The 19,380-nt window shown below is 42.5% G+C and overlaps 1 protein-coding gene across 1 annotated transcript in view; it reads left to right on the top strand.

Annotated features, from left to right (window-relative positions):
• Positions 1-19,380, top strand: part of FBXO28 (F-box protein 28) — a 43,867-nt gene that overhangs the window by 14,232 nt on the left and 10,255 nt on the right. The window contains exon 3 of the mRNA XM_007988342.3: positions 1,439-1,577. Within this exon, the coding sequence (XP_007986533.1) occupies positions 1,439-1,577 (139 nt within the window). The remainder of the gene's footprint in view (positions 1-1,438; positions 1,578-19,380) is intronic.

Below are 19,380 nucleotides of genomic sequence, written 5' to 3'. Positions count from 1 at the left end.
TTAGCCAGGCATGATGTCGAGTGCCTATAATCCCAGCTTCTCAGGAGGCTGAGGCAGGAGAATTTCTTGAACCCAGGAGGCAGAGGTTGCAGTGAGCCAAGATCGTGCCATTGCATTCCAGCCTGGGCAACAGAGTGAGACTTGGTCTCAAAAAAAAAAAAAAAAGAAAGAAAGAAAATAGTTGGGCTGTTCTCAAAAAGTTAAACAGAGAGTTATTGTCCGAGCCACCAATTTCATTCCTACATAAGTACCCAAGAGAAAATGAAAACGTAATGTTTGCACAAAAGCTTGTACACAACGTTTTTAGCAGCATTATTCATAATAGCCAAAAAGTGGAGACAACCCAAGTGTCCGTCAGCTGATGAGTAAACAAAGTGATGATATATCTGTATGATGGAATGTTACTGGGCAATAAAAAGGTACATGCTACAACAAGAACGAACCTTGAAAACTATGCTGAATGAAAGAAGCCAGAAACATAAGGCCACTTTATGATTCCATTTATCTGAAATCTTCAGAATAGGTGGATCCAGAGAAACAGAAAGTAGATTAGTATTGCCAGGGCCTGGGAGAATGGGAGTGGCTGATAATGGTTCCAGGAGTTCATTCTGTGGTGATGAAAATATTCTGAAATTAGATAGTGGTGATAGTTGTACAATCCTGTGAATATACTAAACACCACTAAATTGTCCTCTTTAAAATAATTTTATTATGGATGAGTTATTCCTCAAATTGTTAAAAAGTTTAAAGGAGTTAAATTTTATGGTCAAAAGCATATAGACTCCTGCCTATATTTCTATGTGTAATCCATTCATTTATCTAATTTCTCTGGTTCTAATAGCCATTAGATTTGATAACCACAAAAACCTTTTTTTTTTTTTTTTTTTTTTTGAGATGGTGTCTTGCTCTGTCGCCCAGGCTGGAGTGCAGTGGTGTGGTCTTGGCTCACTACAACCTCCTCCTCCCAGATTCAAGCGAGTCTCCTGCCTCAGCCTCCCTAGTAGCTGGGACTATAGGAGTGCACCATCACGCCAGACTAATTTTTGTATTTTTAGTAGAGACGGGGTTTCACCATGTTGCCCAGCCTGGTCTCAAACTCCTGACCTCAGGTGATCCACCTGCCTCAGCCTCCTAAAGTGCTGGGATTACAGGCGTCAACCTCCAAGCCCGGCCCCAAAAAACCTAATTAAAAAATATGTGTATGTAATTTGGGTTTTGTTTGTTTGTTTTCAAATATTTTGTCAGTGAGTACCAGTCCTTGGTAAGGATTTCTAGGCATAGTGATTCATTCATCATTACAGTTAAATTATGACCCAGTTGTAGATTTCTAAATTAACATGTAAAAAAGTGTTTCATTAAACTATCTTGATTGCTTAATATTTTAGTCCACAATACTGCTTTAATGGTTGCCTTGCTTTTATTATTATTATTATTATAGGAGAGAGTCAGAAAGGAGAAACCATTCATTAGCTCGTCATGCAGACATTCTTGCTGCTGTTGAAACAAGGCTGTCACTATTAAATATGACTTTCATGAAATATGTGGATTCCAATCTCTGTTGCTTCATCCCAGGAAAGGTAAAATAGAATTGCTTGCCTAGAACAGCTGGACTGCCCTACATAAACTTATTATAAAGTTATGAATTTTTAATTTTAGAAATGTTAGAATTGTTTCTACTTCTCTGAATGAGTTTCTACTAATGAATTTGGCTTCTGTACAGTTATCAGTATAAATATGTATCATTTATGGGATCTTTATATTTAAAATTCTGATTATGAAATAGACAGTTGAAACCCTAATATTATTTAGAGAAGTTTGTTAAGAGTTCATACTCAAGAATAAAATTTGAGGTTTTACTGTTTCTTATGATACCAGAGATACAGCAATGAACAACATACATATTGTCCCTGCCTTCAAGACTGTCAAAATTTTGGGGAGGTAGAATAGGAGGGACAAGCTGGTTTTTGTTTTGTTTGAGAAATGTTTCATAAAGACAACTTTATAAACTTTCAGATTTGACAAGAATAAACAATTGCTATTTACCAATATTCCCAGAACTAAATAGCAGTCCGGTTTAACATAGAAATAAATATATTGTGGCATATTTACCATTACTAAGTTAATAAAAACTCCAACATTCAACACACTACTTATACCTTCAGTAGTACCCTGCTCCTTGAATTAAGTATAAATTGAGGTATGTCTGTATCTTTTTATATGGAAGTGGTAGAGATATAATTAAAGGTCATTTTGCTACTTGGTTGATGCTAGCAAAAGGTTCCCTTAACATGGTTGGAAATAATTAATATCTAGTAAAATTTGAATGTTCTCTTTTTATTTCCAAAGATAATTTACACTGGCAATATTTAATATGTACTTTGTCCATTTTTAGTTTTCTTTGACGTTTATTTTTGGGGGAATCACATTTCTTATAATTGTATTTGAAATATTTTTGGTATATTTTGCTTTCTTTGCATTATCCACATTTTCTTTTAAAGATCTTGTTGCATACCAGCACATTACCTACTAATGCTTTTTACAGGGTGCTGTAAGAGGGTGACCAGTTAGATACTTCAGAGTGATTCTTATGCCAGATTTTTCTGAATCTGACTTAAAGGCCTTAACTTTTAAGTGTTCCTGAGAAGTTCTTTGAACTTTGCTTGTTTCATATAGCATCATAGTTTTTATTGCATATCTCATTGTTAGAAACATGAATGTTTAAGAAACATCTCACAGTTATCATAACTTCAAAGAGAGGTCAGTCAGTTGTTAAGTAACAGAGTTAAATAGTTTGTGACAGAGTTCATGTGGCCTACAAAGATTAAAATATTTAGGATCCAGGCTGGTTGTAGTGACTCGAACCTCTAATCCCAGATACTTCTGAGGCTGAGGCACGAGAATCCCTTGAACCCGGGAGGTGGAGGTTGCAGTGAGCCAAGATCACCCCACTGCACTCCAGCCTGGGCAACAGAGCAAGACACTGCCCCAAGAAAAAAAAAAAAAAGAAAAGAATTCTTATCTGGCCTCTACACAAAAAGTTACCAGTTTCTGTGCTAGTTGATCAGGCTCATGTGTTTGGAATGGTGATCTTTACAGTCTAAATAAATAATGTTGCCAGGCGCAGTGGCTCACACCTGTAATTCCCACCCTTTGGGAAGCCAAGGCAGGCAGATCACAAGGTCAGGAGATTGAGACCATGCTGGCCAACATGGTGAAACCCCATCTCTACTAAAAATACGAAAATTAGCTGAGCATGGTGGCACGTGCCTGTAATCCCAGCTACTCAGGCATCTGAGGCAGGAGAATCGCTTGAACCAGGGAGTTGGAGGTTGCAGTGAGCCGAATCACGCCACTGCACTCCAGCCTGGCAACAAAGCAAGACTCCGTCTCAAAAACAAACAAACAAATAATGTTAAATTCACTTGAGTCCTGTCATTTTTTGGAAACCACTTGTTGACTTCTTTTTTTTTTTTTTTTTTGAGACGGAGTCTCGCTGCGTCACCCAGGCTGGAGTGCAGTGGGGCAGTCTCGGCTAATAGCAACCTCTGCCTTCCGGTACAGGAGTGTTCCCTTTTTTGTACTTCTCATGCTTAAACTTTTCACATCCTGTCTGCAAAAAATAAGGATGTGGCATTTAGTTTCCACATGCTGAAGTAAGAACATTATACAAAATTTTCAGTCTAACATATAATCTTCATTTAATATATGGTGTTTATGATAAGTTGTTCTTGTTTTCCCTGAGATCTTGCTTCTCGGATATACTTAAAAGTCTAGGCCGGGTGCGGTAGCTCACACATGTAATCCCAGCACTTTGGGAGGCTGAGGCGGGCGGATCACGAGGTCAGGAGATCGAGACCATCCCGGCTAACATGGTGAAACCCTGTCTCTACTAAAAATACAAAAACAAAATTAGCTGGGCCTGGTGGCAGGCACCTGTAGTCCCAGCTACTCGGGAGGCTGAGGCAGGAGAATGGCATGAACCTAGGAGGCAGAGCTTGCAGTGAGCCGAGATCACACCACTGCACTCCAATCTGAGCGACAGAGCAAGACTCTGTCTCCAAAAAAAAAGTTCAGAAGCGTTTTTGTTTTTGAGATGGAGTCTCGCTCTGTTGCCCAGACTGGAGTCCAGTGGCACAATCTCAGCTCACTGCAACCTGTGCCACCCACCCAGGTTTAGGCGATTCTCATGCCTCAGCCTCCTGAGTTGCTGAGACTACATGTGTACACCCCACACCCAGGTAATTTTTGTATTTTTAGTAGAGATGGGGTTTCCCCGTGTTGGCCAGGCTGGCCTCGAAACTCCTGACCTCAAGTGATCCGCCTGCCTTACCCTCCCAAAGTGCTGGGATTACAGGTGTGAGCCACTGTGCCTGGCCACGGAAGCTTTTATACTTTGTTAAGAGAACCAACTTTTGGGCCGGGCGCGGTGGCTCACGCCTGTAATCCCAGCACTTTGGGAGGCCGACACGGGCATATCATGAGGTCAGGAGATCGAGACCATCCTGGCTAACATGGTAAAACCCCGTCTCTACTAAAAAATACAAAAAACTAGCCGGGCGTGGTGGCGGGCGCCTGTAGTCCCAGCTACTGGGGAGGCCGAGGCAGGAGAATGACGTAAACCTGGGAGGCGGAGCTTGCAGTGAGCTGAGATCCGGCCACTGTACTCCAGCCTGGGGGACAGAGCGAGACTCCGTCTCAAAAAAAAAAAAAAAAAAAAAAAAAAAGAATGAAAGAAAACCCACTTTTGTGGTTTTATATAGACTACATTCATTTTGTCCAACTTTAGGTCTACAGTAAGCATTTTATTCACTTTAGTGAATCTGAGTAGTAGCAGCATTATAGTTTAAATTAGATAGCCAAATATGTACCAGAATTGTGGACCTTTAAAGTAAAAGTTGGGGCCGGGCGCGGTGGCTCACACCTGTAATCCCAGCACTTTGGGAGGCTGAGGTGGACGGATCTTGAGGTCAAGAGATTGAGACCATCCTGGCCAACATGGTGAAATCCCATCTCTACTAAAAATACAAAAATTAGCTGGTCGTGATGTCATGAACCTGTAGTCCCAGTTACTCAGGAGGCTGAGGCAGGAGAATCGCTTGAACCCGGGAGGTGGAGGTTGCGGTGAGCCGAGGTCGTGCCACTGCCCTCCAGCCTGGGCTATAGAGTGAGATCATGCCACACACGCACAGAAAGAATTTAGACAAGTTACAAGTTTGCTATTACCTAGGACAGGGACCAGCAAACTTTTTTTTGGTAAAAGGCCAGATCATAAATATTTTTGGCCTTGTGAGCCTTGTGCTCTCTGTCACATCTATGCAATTCTGAGAAGCAGCTGCATGCAATGTGTGGTAAATGAATGCTTGTGCCCGCGTTCCAGTAAAACTTTATTTACAAAACCAGGCATAGGCTAAATAGGGGCATAGTTGGCCAACCCTAACTACCACATTGATATTCTCTTTATCTTCTCTCAGAACTAAGATGTTATAGAATGTTGGCTTACTCCTTACACATTTCTCAAATCTTCTGTCTAACACATGGAAGTTACACTTTTTACAGTAAATTCATGTTAGTATCAGCAGTTCACATATACTGAAGCACAACTATATGTGAGCATTGAGCAACCAACCGTTCATAGAGATAATGAAAAAAGATGTGGATAGTCTCTGCTCTTCTGTTTTATTTATATTTTTTTAAAATATTTTTAGAGACAGGGTCTCACCATGTTGCCCAGGCTGTTTTAAATGCCTAGACTCAAGCAATCCACCCACCTCAGCCTCCTAAAGTGCTGGGATTACAGGTGTGAGCCCCCATACTGAGCAGCATAGTCTCTGCTCTTTTTTGTTTTGTTTTGTTTTGTTTTGAGATGGACTCTGTCTCTGTTGTCCAGGCTGGAGTCTCGGCTTACTGCAACCTCCGCCTCCTGGGTTCAAGCGATTCTCCTGCCTCAGCCTCCCAAGTAGCTGGGACTACAGGCGCATGCCACCATGCCCAGCTAAGTTTTCTTGTATTTTTAATAGAGAAAGGGTTTCACCTTGTTAGCCAGGATGGCCTCGATCTCCTGACCTCATGATCCGCCCGCCTCAGCCTCCCAAAGTGCTGGGAGTACAGGTGTGAGCCACTGCACCCTTCCCAGTCTCTGCTCTTAACTGTCCCTAGTAGCCCTGGTAAACCTTTTGTTCTTATTGAAACACAGTGGTCCCCAAGAATTAGGGGTTTTAGAGTATAATTGACTATGTAAGGCCATGAAGCTATATTTCCCTGAACAGACATAAAAATCTATATATTAGGCATTATTGGCGTGTATTTATTGTTCTGGGAAAGAAAACTGGTGGTGGTACATTTTTTTAATTCCTTTTTTCGTGTGTAAATTTTTGTTTTCTTGTAATTTCAAGTTTACACAAAAATTACAAGACTAGTACAAGGAACTCCCATATAGCTTATTTGTATATCCAGCAGTTATTTACCTTTCATCCTGTTTGCTTTTATTTTCTCTTTATAAATACATTTTGGCCAGGCACAGTGGCTGCCGCCTGTGATCCCAGCACTTTGGGAGGCCGAGGCAAGTAGATCACAAGATCAAGAGATCGAGACCAGCCTGGCCAACATTGTGAAACCCCGTCTCTACTAAAAATACAAAAATTAGCTGGGCATGGGCCAGGTGCAGTGGCTCACACCTGTAATCCCAGCACTTTGGGAGGCCCAGGCAGGTAGATCACGAGGTCAGGAGATGGAGACCATCCTGGTTAACACGGTGAAACCCCGTCTCTACTAAAAATACAAAAAATTAGCCAGGCGTAGTAGCAGGCACCTGTAGTCCCAGCTACTTGGGAGGCTGAGGCAGGAGAATGGCGTGAACCTGGGAGGCAGAGCTTGCAGTGAGCCGAGATTGCGCCACTGCACTCCAGCCTGGGTGACAGAGCAAGACTCCATCTCAAAAGAAAATAAAATAAAGTAAAATTAGCTGGACATGGTGGCACGCACCTGTAGTCCCAGCCACTTGGGAGGCTGAGGCAGGAGAATCACTTGAACCCAGGAGGCGGAGGTTGCAGTGAGCTGAGATTGCGCCACTACTACAGCCTGGTGACAGAGTGAGACTTCGTCTCAAATACATACATACATGCATACATACATACTTTTTGGCCAGGCGTGGTGGCTCATGCCTGTAATTCTAATACTTTGGGAGGCTGAGACGAGCAGATGGCTTAAAGCCGCTAGGAGTTCAAGACCAACCTGGGCTGCAAAGTAAGACCCCTGTCTCTTCAAAAAAAAATTAGTTAGCTGGGTGTGGTGGCATGCACCTGTAGTCCGAGCTACTTGGGTGGCTGAGGTGGGACGATTTCTTGAGCCTGGGCAGTCAAGGCTGCAATGAGCTATGATCATTCCACTGCACTCCAGTCCTGGGTGACAGAGCAAGATCCTGTCTCAAGAAAATAAAATGTAAATACTTTTTTTTCCTGAACCACTTGAAAATAAGTTGGAGACGCTGTGCTCCTTAGTTCCTAAATATTTCATTGTATTTCCTAAAAGCTAGGATACTCTTACTTAACCATAGTACAGAGAGCAAAATCAGAAAATTGTAACACTGATGTAATACTGTTATGTAGTTGACAGTTCATACTCAAGTTTCATCACATATTCCAATAATACTCTTCCTATCAATTTTTTTTGTTAATACAGAATGTAATCCAGAACCATGCATGGACTCTAATCTTCTTATATCTGGAACAATTCCCTAAGCTCTCTTTGTGTCACTTGATATTCACATTTTTGAAGAACATAGGTCAGTTATTTTGAGGGATATGCTTCCATTTAAGTTTAATGCTTACAGAATATTGTTTTTGTTTCTTTTGAAGTTGATTTTAACGTGGAGATACTCTTTTTTTTTTTTTTTTTTTTTTTTGAGACTGGTCTCGCTCTGTCGCCCAGGCTGGAGTGCAGTGGCGCGATCTCTGCTCACTGCAAGCTCCGCCTTCCGGGTTCACACCATTCTCCTGCCCCAGACTCCTGAGTAGTTGGGACTACAGACGCCCACCACCACGCCTGGCTAGTTAGTTTGTCTTTTTTTTTTAGTAGAGACAAGGTTTCACCTTGTTAGCCAGGATAGTCTTGATCTCCTGACCTCGTGATCGCCCGCCTCGGCCTCCCAAAGTGCTGGGATTACAGGCGTGAGCCACCGTGCCCGGCCAATGTGGAGACACTCTTAAAAATCAAGAGTAGTTGGGAACATTTCTCCTTTTACTATGCTTGTCCCAAAATAAATATATACAGCCATGAGCCTTTAAAGAAAAAAAAGTCTTTTTCATATTAAAGAGAATATAACAGGCCAGGCAGGATTGCTCACTCCTGTAATCCCAGCATTTTGGGAGGCTGAGGCGGGCGGATCACCTGAGGTCAAGAGTTCTAGACCAGCCTGGCCAACTTGGTGAAACCCCATCTCTACTAAAAATACAAAAAATTAGTCAGGCATGGTGGCATGCGCCTATAATTCCAGCTACTCAGAAGGTTGAGGCAGGAGAATCACTTGAACCTGGGAGGTGGAGGTTGCAGTGAGCCGGGATCATGCCACTGTACTCCAGCCTGGGCAACAGAGTGAGACTCTGTCTCAAAAAAAAAAAAAAAATTATTCTGAAAAATAAGAAAAGATACACCAGCCTGGCCAACATGGTGAAACCCTTTCTCTACTAAAAATGCAAAATTAGCCACGTGTGGTGACAAACACCTGTAGTCCCACCTACTCAGGAGGCTGAGATAGGAGAACTGCTTGAACTTGGGAGGCAGAGGCTGCAGTGCGCCAAGATCGATCCATTGCACTCCAGCCTGGGTGAGACATAGCAGGAAAAAAAGATACAGTCATGCATCATTTAGCAAAGAGGATCCATCCCAAGAAATGCATTGTTAGGTCACTTTGTCATGGGAACATCATGGAGTGTATTTACGCAAACCTAGATGGTTTTTATACACATAGGCTATATGGTATAGCCTATTGCTCCTGAACTGCAAACCTGTACAGCATGTTACTGTACTGAATATTGTAGGCAATTGTAACACAATCATATTTGTATATCTAAACATAGAAAAGGTACAGTAAAAGTAGGGTAAAAAAAAAAATGGTATACCTGTATAGGGCACTTATGATGAAACTCAGTTTCTCTGGGTAAGTCAATGTGTGAGTGGTGAGTGAATGTGAAAGCCTAGGACATTACTGTACACTTTGTAAACACTGCATACTGAGGCTACATTAATTTTTTTTTTCTTTTTTGATACTGGGTCTTGCTGTATCACCTAGGCTAGAGTGCAGTGGCATGACCACAGTTCACTGTAGTCGTGACCTCCCAGACTCAAGATGATCCTCCCACCTCAGCCTCCCAAGTACCTGGGACTACAGATACATTACGTTTATTTATTTATTTATTTTAATTTTGGGGGCCAGGCATTGTGGTTCAGGCCTGTAATCCCAGCACTTTGGGAGACTGAGGCAGGCGGATCACCTGAGGTCAGGAGTTTGAGACCAACCTGGCCAACATGGCAAAACCCAGTCGCTGCTAAAAATGCAAAAATTAGCCAGGCATGGTGGTGTGCACCTGTGGTCCCAGCTACTCAGGAGGCTGAGGTGGGAGAATCACTTGAATCCAGGAGGCGGAGGTTGCACTGAGCTGTGATTGTGCCACTGCACTCCAGCTTGGGTGACAGAGAAGACTCTGCCTCAAAAAAAAAAAAAAAAAGGGGGGGGGGCAGGCATGGTGGCTCATGCCTGTGATCAATCCCAACACCTAGGCCAAGGTGGGAGGATCACTTGAGCTTAGGAGTTCTTTAAGTTTTAACTTGTTGACTTTTTTGTAATAACACTTAGCTTAAATGTTGTTTCGTTGTAATATTGATTAGGGAAAAAAAAATCAGGCTGAGCTCGGTGGCTCACGCCTGTGATCCCAGCACTTTGGGAGGCTGAGGCAGGTGGATCACTTGAGGTAGGAGTTTGAGACCAGCCTGGCCAACTTGGTGAAACCCTGTCTCTACTAAAAATAAAAAATTAGCCAGGTGCGGTGGCTCAAGCCTGTAATCCCAGCACTTCGGGAGGCTGAGACGGGTGGATCACGAGGTCAGGTCAGGAGATCGAGACCATCCTGGCTAACCCGGTGAAACCCCGTCTCTACTAAAAATTACAAAAAACTAGCCGGACGAGGTGGCGGGCGCCTGTAGTCCCAGCTACTCGGGAGGCTGAGGCAGGAGAATGGCATGAACCTGGGAGGCGGAGCTTGCAGTAAGCTGAGATCTGGCCACTGCACTCCAGCCTGGGTGACAGAGTGAGACTCCGTCTCAAAAAAAAAAATTTGCCAGGCACAGTGGCTCGCGCCTGTAATCCTAGCACTTCGGGAGGCCAAGGCAGGTGGATTGCCTGTGCTGAAGAGTTTGAATCAGCCTGGGCAACATGGTGAAACCCTGTCTCTACTAGAAATACAAAAAGTAGCCGGGCATGGTGGTGCGCGCTCATAATCCCAGCCACTCGGGAGGCTGAGGCACGAGAATTGCTTCAACCTAGGAGGCGGAGGTTGCAGTGAGCTAAGATTGTGCCACTGAATTCCAGCCTGGGGGACAGAGACTCTGAAGTAAATAAATAAGTAACAGAATGAGACTCTGTCTTAAATAAATAAGCAACCAAACAAGTGTGCAGTAGTGCGGGCCTATAGTCCCAGCTAAAAAATACATATATTAACTGGGTGCGGTCGTGCGGAACCCAGGAGACGGAGGTTGCAATGAGCCAACATCACGCCACTGCACTCCAGCCTGGGCAACAGAGACTCTGTCTCAAAAAAAAAAAAAAAAAAAAAAGAGAAAAAAAAAATCAGTTCCTGGCCAGGGCCACTGTCTGTTGAATTTGTACATTCTCCATATATCTGCATGAGTTTTCTCTGGGCACTCTGATTTCCTCCGACATCTCAAGAGCTGTGCCTGTTAGGTTCATTGGCATGTCTTAGTGGCCCCAGTCTGTGGGTGTGAGGGTACTCTGCAGTGAGATGGCATCCTGGCCAGGGTGCATAACCACCTGGTGCCCTGAGCTGCCAGGATGGGCTCCAGCCACCTGCAACCCTGAATTAGAATAAGCAGATTGGAAAATGAATGAATAGCCAGGTGTGGTGGCTCACACTGCACTGTAATCCCAGCACTTCGGGAGGCTGAGGCAGGTGGATCACTTGAGGTAAGGAGTTTGAGACCAGCCTGGCCAGTAGAGACAGTGAAACCCCATCTGTACTAGAAATACAAAATTTAGCCGGGCATGGTGGCGTGCACCTGTAATCCCAACTACTTGGGAGGTTGACGCACAAGAACCACTTGAACCTGGAAATGGAGGTTGCAGTGAGCTGAGGTTGTGCTGCTGTACTCCAGCCTGGGGCAATGAAACTATGTCTCAAAAAAAAAGGAATGAATTAATTAATGGACCAGGTGCGGTGATTCATGCTTGTAATCCCAGCACTTTGGGAGGCCAAGATAGGAGGATCACTTGAGACCAGGAGTTCAAGACCAGCCTGAGCAACATAGGGAGACCTCGTCTCTACAGAAAAAAAATTAGCCAGGCATGGTGGCGCACACCTGTGGTCCCAGCTACACAGGAGGCTGAGGTGAGAGGATCGTTTGAGTCCAGGAGGTCAGGGCTGCAATGAGCCATGGTCATGCCACTACACTGCAGCCTGGGCAACAGGGCAAAGACCCTGTCTCAAAAAAACAAAAAAGACGGGCGCAGCAACTCACACCTGTAATTTCAGCACTTTGGGAGGCCAAGGTGGGCAGATCACAAGGTCAAGAGATCGGGACCATCCTGGCCAACATGGTGAAACCCCATCTCTACTAAAAAATACAAAAATTGGCCTGGGAGTTCACGCCTGTAGTCCCAGCTGCTTGGGAGACTGAGGCAGGAGACTCGCTTGAACCTGGGAGGTAGGGGTTACAGTGAGCTGAGATCACGCCACTGCACTCCAGCCTGATGACAAAGCAAGATTCCATCTCAAAAAAAAAAAAAACAAAAAGCCTTCCATATTTGTTATTGTTTCTGAACTGCATGTTGGTAGGAGGTGCTCCTTAAAATTTTTGCTTTACAAACATGTATTCCCTGATGTAACCCACCACCATATGATTGCCATAGCTCACTGATTGACCAAAAATTGGATACATTATCTTGTTTTTATTAATCTTTCTTAAATGTATGTATAGTTCACATTTATTTCAGTGTTTGATATTAGAAGTGTTTTAGAGGCCGGGCGTGGTGGCTCACACCTATAATCCCAGTACTTTTGGAGGCTGAGTTGTGTGGATCACTTGAGGTTAGGCATTCAAGACCAGCCTGGCCAATATGGTGAAACCCCATCTCTACTAAAAAAATAAATAAATAAATACTAAAATTAGCCGGGTGTGATGGCGGGCACCTGTAGTCCCAGCTACTGGGAGGCTGAAGCAGGAGAATCTCTTGAACTGGGGAGGCAGAGGTTTCAGTGAGCTGAGATCATGCCACTGCACTCCAGCCTGGGCAACAGAGCAAGACTGCATCTCAAAAATAATTAATTAATTAATTAAGTAATTAAATAGAAGTGTTTTAGGTCTTTATTTAGAGGTTTGGTGGTTTTTGTGACCAGAAATGTGCCTTAGGAACTTAACACTTGTTTATGTTAATTAGCCTATGATGCAATTGGTTTCATTACATGTCATTTAACTTAAAGTTGGAGTTTTCAAGAACCTATCAACATTAAAATGAGGACTTATGTATAATATAATATATACTAGGCAATGGGAATTTTTCAACTCCATTGTAATCTTACAGGATGACCCTCATATATGGTTTGTCATTGACCGTAACTTCATGATGCAGCACATAACCATATTCAAACAAACATGCCATATAAAGAATATTCAGGCCAGGCGTGGCGGCTCACTGGGCGTGGGCCGGGTGCAGTGGCTCACACCTGTAATCCCAGCACTTTGGGAGGCCAAGGCAGGTGGATCACCTGAGGTCGGGAGTTTGAGACCAGCCTGACCAACATGGAGAAACCCCATCTCTACTAAAAATACAAAATTGGCCGGGTGTGGTGGCGCAAGCCTGTAATCCCAGCTACTCAGGAGGCTGAGGCAGGAGAATTGCTTGTACCCAGGAGGCGGAGGTTGCGGTGAGCCGAGATCGTGCCATTGCACTCCAGCTTGGGCAACAATAGCGAAACTCCGTCTCAAAAAAAAAAAAAAAATTACCCGGGCGTGGCAGCACACGCCTGTAGTCCCAGCTACTCAGGAGGCCGAGGCAGGAGGCTCACTTGAACCTGGAAAGTGGAGGTTGCAGTGAGCCGAGATCGGGCCATCACACTCCAGCCTGGGCAATAGAGTGAGACTATCACCAAAAAAGAAAATTAAAAAGAATATTCAGAAAATTTTAGATTTACTGAAGATTTTAAAATATGGAGGAAATTTTTTAAAAAAATAAAAGGGGTAGAAGGGAAAATTAAGGAAATCTCAAGTACAACAAAAAGACAAAAATGAAAAATTAGAAAAAAATGAGAATTTATGAGGTTCAGTATTTTAGCAGAAGCTTTGTTTGCTGAACAGTAGATTAAAAAAGATTACTTCTCACCCACATTAGTCTAAAGGCCTAAATGATATTCATAGTATATAACTTGTTATTGTACCACTTTAGACATAAGCATGGTACTTCTACTGTGTGTTAGAAATGTGATGGTGTACTTTTTAATTTTTGTAGAGACTGTTTCTAGCTATGTTGCTCTTGAACTCCTGCCTCCCTTGGCCTCTCAAAGTGCTGAGATTACAGGCATGAACCACCAGCCACAGCCTGTACTGTACTTTTATAAAACTAAAAAAAAATTTTTTTTTTTTTTTTTGGAAACTGAGTCTTGCTATGTCACCTAGGCTGAAGTGCAGTGGCATGATCTGGGCTCGCTGCAACCTCTGCCTCCTGGGTTCAGGCCCTTCTTCTGCCTCAGCCTCCCGAGTAGCTGGGACTACAGGCACATGCCACCATGCACAGCTAATTTTTGTATTTTTAGTAGAGACGGTTTCACCACATTGGCCAGGCTGGTCTCGAACTCATGACCTCATGATCCGCCCTTCTCGGCCTCCCAAAGTGCTGGGATTACAGGCGTGAGCCACCGTGCCTGGCCAAAAATACTTTTTACAACTTTCAGTCAAGCTGTGTATTCATGGGTTCCACATTCATGGATTCAACCAACCATGGATAGAAAATATTTAGTAAGACTCCATCTCAAATAAGAGAAAATATTTAGAGAAGAAAAACAGTTGCCAGGTGCGGTGGCTTACACATATAATCCCAGCGCTTTGGGAGGCTGAGACAGGCGGAACACAGGGTCAAGAGTTCAAGACCAGCCTGACCAATATGGTGAAATCCCGTCTCTACTAAAATTACAAAAATTACCTGGGCATGGTGGCGAGCACCTGTAGTCCCAGCCTACTCAGGAGACTGAGGCAGAAGAATTGCTTGAACCCAGGAGGCAGAGGTTGCAGTGAGCCGAGATCACGCCACTACACTCCAGCCTGGGTGACAGCGAGACTCTGTCTCAAAAAAAGAAGAAAAACAATTTTTAAAACCACAGCTATTTTTAAAATATGAATTTTAAAATAATACAATGTAGCAACTATTTACAAAGCTTTGACATGGTATTAGGTAGTGTAGGTAATCTAGAAGTGATCTAGGTTATATGCATATACTATGCCATTTTATATAATGGACTTGAGCACACACACATTTTGGCAATATGGGTCCCGGACCCAAATGCCCAAGGATGTGGAGGGACTGACTATTTTGTTTCCTACAGCCTGGGTAAGGTTCAACATGTAGTATATCATTTGAAAGGTGTAGAAACAACCATTAAGAGCTTTAAGTGACCTTCCTAAGGCCTGTGGTCTTTCGACTAGACCTCAAGACTCATACCATTACATTCTTCTTAATGTAATTTGCAAAAAAAAAAAAAAAAAAATTAAATCTACTCAGAAAATGAACTGTTTTGAAAATTTGTTAAATACCCTGCTTTCTTAATATATAGCTCTAAAGCCATGGCAGCCACTTAAAACTCTGAATGGTAGAAACAGTATGGTCCTCACACATACTTTCCTTCCCTTATTTTTTTCCTTCACCTTATCCTCTGCTTGAAGCTTTTGGATAAAGAAAAGAAACTATTTTAAATTTTATTGAAAACACAGATTATCCCATTTCACTAAAATAATCTCTATACAGTAAGATTGTTAAATGTTCTTTTTTAATGGAAGACTGGGGCAAATTGAAAGAGTTAACTTGCTTTTATACTATATTTAGAAGACTACAGTAAAGATAATATTTCACAAATTATAGACATATTTTCACATTACTTTTAATGGCAAAACCACAGTTACTTTGGAACCAACCTAATAATTTACTGTCAGTTAGCAATCCCTGAAGGATATTTTGATATGAAAGTTATTCTGAAGAATAAGGATCATGGAAAAGGACTAATTGTATAATGTATATTTTTAAGAAACATCTTAGAATAAGTGCTTGGTACACGACAGTACTGCAGAACTACTGTATAAATGTTGAATTACTGCTGGGTGCGGTGGCTCACACCTGTAATCCCAGCACTTTGGGAGGCCAGGGCAGGCAGATCATGAGGTCAGGAGATCCAGACTATCCTGGCTAACACGGTGAAACCTCGTCTCTACTAAAAAAAAAAGTACAAAAAATTAGCTGGGCATGGTCGTGGGCGCCTGTAGTCCCAGCTACTCAGGAGGTTGAAGCAGGAGAATGGTGTGAACCTGGGAGGCGGAGCTTGCAGTGAGCCAAGATCGCGCCACTGCACTCCAGCCTGGGTGACAGAGCGAGTCAAAAAAAAAAAAAAATTGTTGAATTGCTATCCTATCACCTAGCCATCCACATCATCCCTGTGCTCCACTCCACACTTTGTTTAGCCAGGTGTACCTTCCTCCTGCTCTGACTTCCCTTACCTGTTGAAATTTTACTTATTCCTCATTACCATGTCCTTCATTAGACCTACCCAGTTCTCTCAAGCAGATCTTAATCTCTACTCTGTTTTCACACAGCACTTTGTTTATACATTGAACTTACTACAGTCTGAGTTTTGCTTTGCTGTTTGTGGGTCTTTCATAGAGTCATCTTTCACTGGATAGGATCTGTGTCTTATTCATACCTATACCATTACAACAGTCGTATTCTGGCTCAAGTACACTATATTCTTCTGTCTACCAGTATTTATATACGTAAAATATCTAGAGGTGTATTATTAAGGCCATGGGTATTTTATTAAACATATAAGTACCATTTTAAGTATTATGTATTTTTACAAGTCCCTCTCAATAGAAATCTTGTTTACTATGACCTTTGTGTTCAAAACATAATCACCTGACTTCTGAAAAACCATGTAATATATATTTTTTTTTTTTGAGATAGTCTAGCCCCATCACCTGAGCTAATCACAGCTCATGGGACCATAGGCATGTGCCACTGTGCACAGCTAATTTTTTAATTTTTTGTAGAGACAACTCGCAGTGTTGCCCAGGCTGGTCTCAAACTCCTGTCCCCAGTCAGTCGTCCCACCTCGGCCTCCCAAAGTGCTGGCTCCGTAGGTATGAGCCACCATGCCTGGCCAAAAAACAAATTCTTATGTTGAATTTAATCCTGTAATTTGCCCTTAAACAGTTTCGTTTAGATGTATCAATTAATATTAAACAATTAATATGCTTAACTACTTTTATCCCTTGTTTGTTGAGTATCTGCCATGTGCCAGACACTGCTAGGCTCTGGGGATCTGACAGTGAAACATGGTATGATCTCTTCTGTCGTAGAGTTACTACATTATAGGGAAAACAGAAATTAACAAAAAGATATACTTACAAATTGTAATGTGTATTTTGAAGGGGAATAAAGGGTTGAATGAAGATGTTAACATGATTGAAACTGGAGGAGGGTTCAGAAAAGACTTCTGAGAAAGTACAGTGTTACTATGACCTCATGTATAACTAAGGAATTTGAAGTGAGGGAGATACACAGGGACAGCTTTCCAGGAGAGGGATCCGAATGGACAAAAGCCCTGGGGCAAAACGGTGGGGGACTTGATTTAGTTCCAAGGGCTGACGTCCAGTTTGTATCTATAGATGAAACATATTAGCCTTTGGGGACAACATTTAAAAATTATGGAAGGCCAGGCGCAGTGGCTTACGCCTGTAATCTCAGCCCTTTGGGAGGCCAAAGCAGGCAGATCACCTGAGGTCGGGAGTTTGAGACCAGCCTGGCCAACATGGTGAAACCCCGTCTCTATTAAAAATACAAAAATTAGCTGGGTGCAGTGGCGGGCGCCTGTAATCCCAGCTACTTGGGAGGCTGAGGCAGGAGAATCACTTTAACCCAGGAGGCGGAGGTTACAGTGAGCCAATAATGGGTCGTTTCCAGCCTGGGCAACAAGAGCGAAACTCCGTCTCAAAAAATTATGGGGTACTGTGCCGCTTTTCCTATATATAACCCATATGTTAAACTTTGATAAACACAAAACTACTATGGGTCAGTTAATATCCTAGCACTGTATATAAATATCGGTCAGTATGAAGGACCCTTTAAATACTGGTTTTCTGCTTTGGCTTATATTTTTAATTTTATTAACTCTCTCTTAATTATGTATATATTACATAACTTTTAAAGCTTGATCAACTAGTTTCCACAAATATTTACTCTTTGGATATATACATGTATATATAAAATTTGTCTATTTCTAGTCCTTGAACTCCTTGAACAAGCCAAGCTGACACTGACCTTGAGGCCACTGCCATTACTATTTCTACCTGAATCACTTTTCTCCCCATATCTTCAATCGATCAGTTCTTCCTCATCATTCAGTTTTACCTTACAAATGGCAAAGAATCCTTTCCCAACCACCTGTCTCATGTTATTCCTGCCTTTCCTGGTAGAAACTATCACATTACCCTCTTTTTTCCATGTGGCACTCCTTTAAATTATTTTCTTGTTTACTTTAGCTTAATGAAAATGATAATCTTGTCATCTTTATTTACTGTTTTTTACTCCAGTACTTTGAAAAGTGACAAGTACATAGTAAGAACTCAATTAATACTTGAATAATGTTTATCTTACAAGTTATGATAGGCTTACATAATTAAATTGTAAGTCCAAGGGAAAGTACTCCGTTTTTCATTTCTATATATATATATATATATATATATATATATATGTATGTAATAGTTCTTTTTTTTTTTGAGACGGAGTCTCGCTCTGTTGCCCGGGCTGGAGTGCAGTGGCTGGATCTCAGCTCCCTGCAAGCTCCGCCTCCCGGGTTTACACCATTCTCCTGCCTCAGCCTACCGAGTAGCTGGGACTACAGGCGCCCGCCACCTTGCCTGGCTAGTTTTTTGTTTTGTTTTTTTTTTAGTAGAGACGGGGTTTCACCGTGTTAGCCAGGATGGTCTCGATCTCCTGACCTCGTGATCCGCCCATCTCGGCCTCCCAAAGTGCTGGGATTACAGGCTTGAGCCACCGCACCCGGCCTGTAATAGTTCTTAACATAGTAATTCAGTAAGTTTTTATTGGGGAAAAGTGTTATCTTCTAAAGTGAGTTCATAATATAATATTGCCAGAAATAAATGTGTTTTCTCCCTTGGCAATCAGCCATCATCCAAAATTCTGAACTCCCAACCTGTATCTCAAGCCACCTGCTAGCAAATATCACCTACATGTCCCATGTAATTCAAAATCAGCACATCTCACCTCCCATTGCATCTGGACACCACCTCAGCCCAAGCCATTTCCTGTTCAGTTCTCCAGACCCACAAACTTGACCTCTTCTGTGATGTCTTCTCAGGCTTATGATAAGGACACATCCTAAAGTTAGATTTTGCTGACATTTATTAAGCAAACATCATGCTCCACTAACAATGATCATCATATTACGCTGAGAGTCTAGAAAATGTGAAGGGCTATGAATTTGTCCTGATACTATTCTGCAAGATTGTTTCTCTGGCTGTGCTCAGCAGCCTAAATAAAGGAGAAGGGAAGGTGGATTATAAGATTGATCTGAGTTGGGAACAAGCTAGATAAATGCAGTGGGAGGAATATGTGGGATGCCAGGTTGTTTGAGATTTTGGTGACACAATGGTTTGGTTGATTAACCCTCAGTTCTTGTGAGGTAAGGGCCCATAGATGTCATCCAGATTGGGGTCTTTAGAAATAGGAATTTTAGGTCGGGCATGGTGGCTCACACCTGTAATCCCAGCACTTTGGGAGGCTGAGGAGGGTGGATCACCTGAAGTCAGGAGTTTAAGACCAGCCTGGCCAACATGGTGAAACCCCATCTCTACTAAAAATATAAAATTAGCCAG

This window comes from Chlorocebus sabaeus, chromosome 25 (assembly GCF_047675955.1).
Source record: "Chlorocebus sabaeus isolate Y175 chromosome 25, mChlSab1.0.hap1, whole genome shotgun sequence".
NCBI classification, from domain to species: Eukaryota; Metazoa; Chordata; class Mammalia; order Primates; family Cercopithecidae; genus Chlorocebus; species Chlorocebus sabaeus.
The sequence above is the reverse complement of the archived record's forward strand: the minus strand, read 5'-3'. Positions and strand labels throughout refer to the sequence as shown.